Source organism: Penaeus vannamei, chromosome 19, assembly GCF_042767895.1.
Source record: "Penaeus vannamei isolate JL-2024 chromosome 19, ASM4276789v1, whole genome shotgun sequence".
Taxonomy (NCBI): Eukaryota; Metazoa; Arthropoda; class Malacostraca; order Decapoda; family Penaeidae; genus Penaeus; species Penaeus vannamei.
Window position 1 is genome coordinate 16,966,439 of NC_091567.1, and position 5,000 is coordinate 16,971,438.

General features: G+C 36.3%; 1 protein-coding gene across 1 annotated transcript in view; it reads right to left on the reverse strand.

Moving 5' to 3' along the window:
- Positions 1-2,105: 2,105 nt before the first annotated feature.
- Positions 2,106-5,000, reverse strand: part of LOC113830037 (lateral signaling target protein 2 homolog) — a 44,521-nt gene continuing 41,626 nt past the window's right edge. The window contains exons 11-12 of the mRNA XM_070134037.1: positions 4,515-4,712; positions 2,106-4,392 (exon numbers count right to left, since the gene is read on the reverse strand). Of these exons, the coding sequence (XP_069990138.1) occupies positions 4,258-4,392; positions 4,515-4,712 (333 nt within the window). The 3' untranslated portion in view covers positions 2,106-4,257. The remainder of the gene's footprint in view (positions 4,393-4,514; positions 4,713-5,000) is intronic.

A 5,000-nucleotide genomic window follows, 5' to 3' on the forward strand; every position in this document is an offset into this window, starting at 1 on the left:
ATAAAGTTGTATCCAGATCATCTGATACTGCTGACACTCAACAAATACACTATGAAGTGGCTTCAGAGTACTCTGCATATCTACATCTAAAATATCTTTAAAATTGATATTAAAAATAAAAAAGTTCAATAAATTACCTAACTATATATTTTGCTCCAGTTGTTATCTTGATGTGTGTCTGTTATTATTGCTCTGGTTACTCTGAAACTAACTGAAAGGGGTATTACAAGTGAAGAAAATCAAGGACCATATTCAGTACTAAATACAGATGAGAAATACAGCACATACTTGGCAGACCATGAACACATCCATTTCAGTTTTACCTTTAATGAAAATATGGAAGATATGGAAGTACTTGTGCCTTTTCTGATTACAACTAAGGAAAGCCAAAACACATGACCGGAGTCATCTGGATATTCATACTAACAGTCAACCCAAACAGCTGCAGCTTCAACTATTGGGTTGTAATTAGTACATTAAGCAGAAGAATAAGTCATAAAATGTGCATATATATAAGAAATTAAGAATATATCCTTACATAAAAAATCTGAGGATTGTGTCAGCAGTTTCACCTGTATAATAACAATGGAAATTTGTATGGTTGTCTTAATATATTATCTATCACATTAGTTATCATATGCAAAACTCACTAGTTTTTCCCCCTTGGTATATATTCCAATGAAAACAAATTAAACTTAAAACTTAAAACTGAGTTTCATAAATCACTTTTGCTTTATACATATAAACATATAAACACACAGTCACACACCAGTCAGAGCAAAATTGTGTATTTCAAACATAAAAAAAGAAACAAAGAAGAAAAGAAAGAAGCCAAAATCACTTCAAAAACATAAAACTGAAAAAATATTGACCTTCCTAACAGGGACTCTTTAAACATAAGGGAATGAAGGATAATATATACATACCTCATCAATGGTAAATCTAAATCACTTAATGGAGTCACTGCCTAAGCATCAGCAATCAAGAGATCAGAGAACATTGGGGATAATGCAGATTAGTTTTTGTGCCATTAAGATGCTAGCAATCTAGGTACAACTCTGACCATTAATATATTCTTGACAGGTCTGGAGAGTTTTGAAGACGGTGAAAATTTAATAATATATGGAAGAATGAATCTGGGGAGAGGAGGAGGAGGAGGAGAAGCAGCAGAAGAAAAAGGTGGAGGAGGAGGAGCGGCAGCAGAAGAAAAAGGTGGAGGAGGGGGAGAGGCAGCAGAAGAAAAAGGTGGAGGAGGAGGAGAGGCAGCAGAAGAAAAAGGAGGAGGAGGAGGAGAGGCAGCAGAAGAAAAAGGAGGAGGAGGAAAAGAAAAGAAGTGAACAGAAGAGATAAAAGGAAAAATAGAGAGAAGACGAAGAAGAAGAAGAAGGAGAAAAAAAAGAAAAAGAAGAAGAAGGAAAAAAAAAAAAAAAAAAGGCAGAAAGAAGGAATGGCATAAAAACTAAAATCTAGACTCTCTTGAGAACAGGATAAAGGACTTAGGTTTCTTAGGAGGTTCTTTCAGAATCCTTTTTTATTAAAAAGGTGATACCTGAATGGTAGAACAATTCAAGTAGCCACACTTGTGACAAAATAATCAAACAAAAAATTCAAAACAAACTTAGGAGAACTCAAAATAAGATGACCACAACACATCTACCTAGTCTTTCCTTTGGTTTTACTTCCAGATCCGGCATGGATGAGCTAATCATATTCATAACATTGTAACATTCTAACACACTAATCATTATCTATTTGTAAAGACTGTGGATGGCCACCTGGGCTTGTTTAAGTGTATTGTCAGTCAAAATCTAATAATGACCTAGTCATTTTAGGTACAAGCTGATACAAAATCATGATCAGGTCATGGTAAATACAAGCCTATACTTGTTAGCTAAGCCACATTAAACATCAATATTTCTCAACACCTATGCATTTAGTATTCTTTGTCTACAGTAGTAAAGAAGAAAGATGAAGAAAAAAGAAAGACAAAGAGGGGGGAGGAGAAGGAAGACCTATTATCAAAACTTTAATGATTTTCAGGAACCAACCACTAACTCTACCATGAATGGATTCACAGAGATTTCTGAATGTAGTAAAAGCCAGGATTCAACTCAAAGACTAGATATTTTTAATCAAAGTCTCAGATCACTTGGCCACCATAGTCATTCAAGTCAAATGAAATGTTATTAAGCAATTTAGAAGTGCCTCCACAAGGATTTGTACTTGACAGTCACAATCACAATAAGTACATATCCAAGTAGGCATTACATTATCATTAGAAATCACAAAAATGCTATGATGTGACCTTCTCATACAAGTACAAAATAATGCTTAGCAATAATAATCATAATATGTGTATGCCAATACTAGGAAATGACCTGGTCATACTAAGTATATATCACAATACAAGGCTGGTTAAACAGAGCATGAGCCAACACTTTGTTTAAACACCTTTCATTCTTGTTACAAAGCCTAGGTAAACAAGACATTTATTCTTTTGCACATACCAAATAATAGCTCACTATTTAAATATACTAATTCTCACTGCCAAGAAGTAATCTAGTCACTTTTTCCTGTACAAATGTTCTTATAACTTAACAGATCATTTGCTCTTTCTTCCACTCACATCATATGACAAAGCATTTACAGTAGAAGTAAACACACTGCTCCAAGTCCTTAACAGGCATGTGAATGTTTTCAATCAAAAAAGAAAAATGCAAACAAAATTATTTCCTTTCCTAACTTCAGTACATATCACAAAAGTGAAATAAATTGCTATGAACATAATTGCATTACATCAAGTGTACAATGAAGTGTGTGTGTACAAATGTGTTCATGCTTATGTTTAAAAATTTCTTTGTTTGTCTTTATTTGTGCATTTATACCTTTGGGAGAGCATGTACATACATGCACATTTGTACAAGTTTGTTTAATTACTGTGAAACATAATGAGAGCAAATGTTCTTGACAAAATGAAGGAAAGATACAAACTGCAATACAATGTACCTGAAGAACAGTGAAGGCTAGACAGGATTAGGAAACTCATGACAAGCATAAAATGAAGTTGACCAAAGCAGCAATGGACCAAGAACTATAAGGTTCCTCTCTGAAAACAAGGAAAGCTGAAGCTGTAAATGATAACAGGTGCAGAAGAGATTCCTTTGATGACAGCTTGAAAGCTGCCATGGACCCACTTTTGCTAATTTTGCCTGTCATTTGAACAGCATTTCAATTTTTTTCTGCTGCTGTCACTTCCACTTATGCAAGTCTATGAGCTTATTGAACATGTATTGGCCAATATAATACCTGTCATTATTTATAATTCTACCAGCAATTTTTTTTATACTTTTATTTTTCTCAACAATCTGAACATTGAATGGTTGGCAGATTCTTTCACTCTCGCACATAAAAAACTCAGAAACGATAAACCTTTTGCAAAATGAAGACAGATGATGGGGGAAGTAATATATATATATATCTCTCTATATATAGCTATTTACACAACATACTCACACATACATAAGCATCATATACATACATAAAGTAAAGGAAACTTTAATTCTAAAATCATGCCATGGAGGCCTGTACTATTGGCATATTAAAGTCATCTCTGTCTATTGAAAAGTTATCTGAAGTAAAAGAAAGAAAAAACTCATGTTGAAGTCTTAATGGATACACAGTATCCAGCACTGTAAACATGCTTGCTACTTCCAACAATATCTTCCTACACAGATATTTGTTCATTATGTGCCAGTTAAGGTTTGTATTGCAAGACACCCATGGTTTCCTAAAATATGTAAAGAATAAGGCATCAACTTGAGGCTAAGATGCTGGCAATGTATATTACTGATGATGTTTCAACTAAACTAATGGATTAACATCCATACTCTCTTCACCAGGCTGCAACCAACATTCCATAACCATTTAAAAGTTTATGGTATGAGATGGCACAGGTGCTGTCACTCGAGTGACTCCTGAGAATCATCTGTCAATGAAAAAGAGGAGATGGGCACACACAGGTGATGGCTAAGTGGTGGTGTTGCATTGGTCACTTAGGAAAACATAGTTCCCTCTAAAGGTTGATGTCAATAAGTTTTATGTTAGTAATAAATGAGTAAACCCAATGTGAGGAGACTTGCAGGAATAAGCTGATCACATTACCAAGACAAGTGTTTGGAATCAGTGATCTTGCTGATACTGATGGCACAAACGGTGCAGATGGCAGTGAGGATCCAGTTGATCAGCTGCATGAGGGGGTCAGGACGCAGGGGTGGGGGTCTCGGTGGAGAATGTGACATAGTACAGGAAGCAAACATTACACACTCTAACTGCTTTCCAGATTCCATAGTGTGGAAGAGGAACTGCATGCTGGCTGCAGTGTGCACAGAACACCTGTAAAGGGATAATCCATGACTTATATAGAGCTGCCTAGAGCATGTTTGTGTCATCTGCAGTATATACAAAATACCAATATCATGTAAAGAAAACTGTAGTCCTATTCCACACATACGCACCTTTCCACAATTTCGGCAGTGATGTCTTCTGCGAACCATAGTGAAAGCTGCCCCGCATGCCATGCATCTCGGAGCCTGCTGATCAGGCACCCATGCAGGTGGCTCCTGCACCCTTGGCCTTCGGCGCCCACTGTCACTCCCACGCTCAGCTGGGCTGCTTAAAGGTGTCCCATCAATATTCTCTCTCACTGAGGCAGGCTGCAAGATATTAAATAATATAAGTCATGTCCACTTTAATTTTGGCACAATTTGTATTTAATCCTATCATGACAGGGCCAGAATTTTCTATGACGTGATTCTTATGCAACAGTCTACCCTTTCCAGCAGGGTGTGTGCTGTATACAACTGGCCCATCCGCTTGTGAGCTAGAGTGAGTCATGCCGCGTGTATTGTTCACAAATCATTACATTATGCCAGCTATAGATGTACCTGTCAGTAAGGGGTTAATCTACTAAGCACTAAGTGCCATGTTAGTTTTGTTTGCAC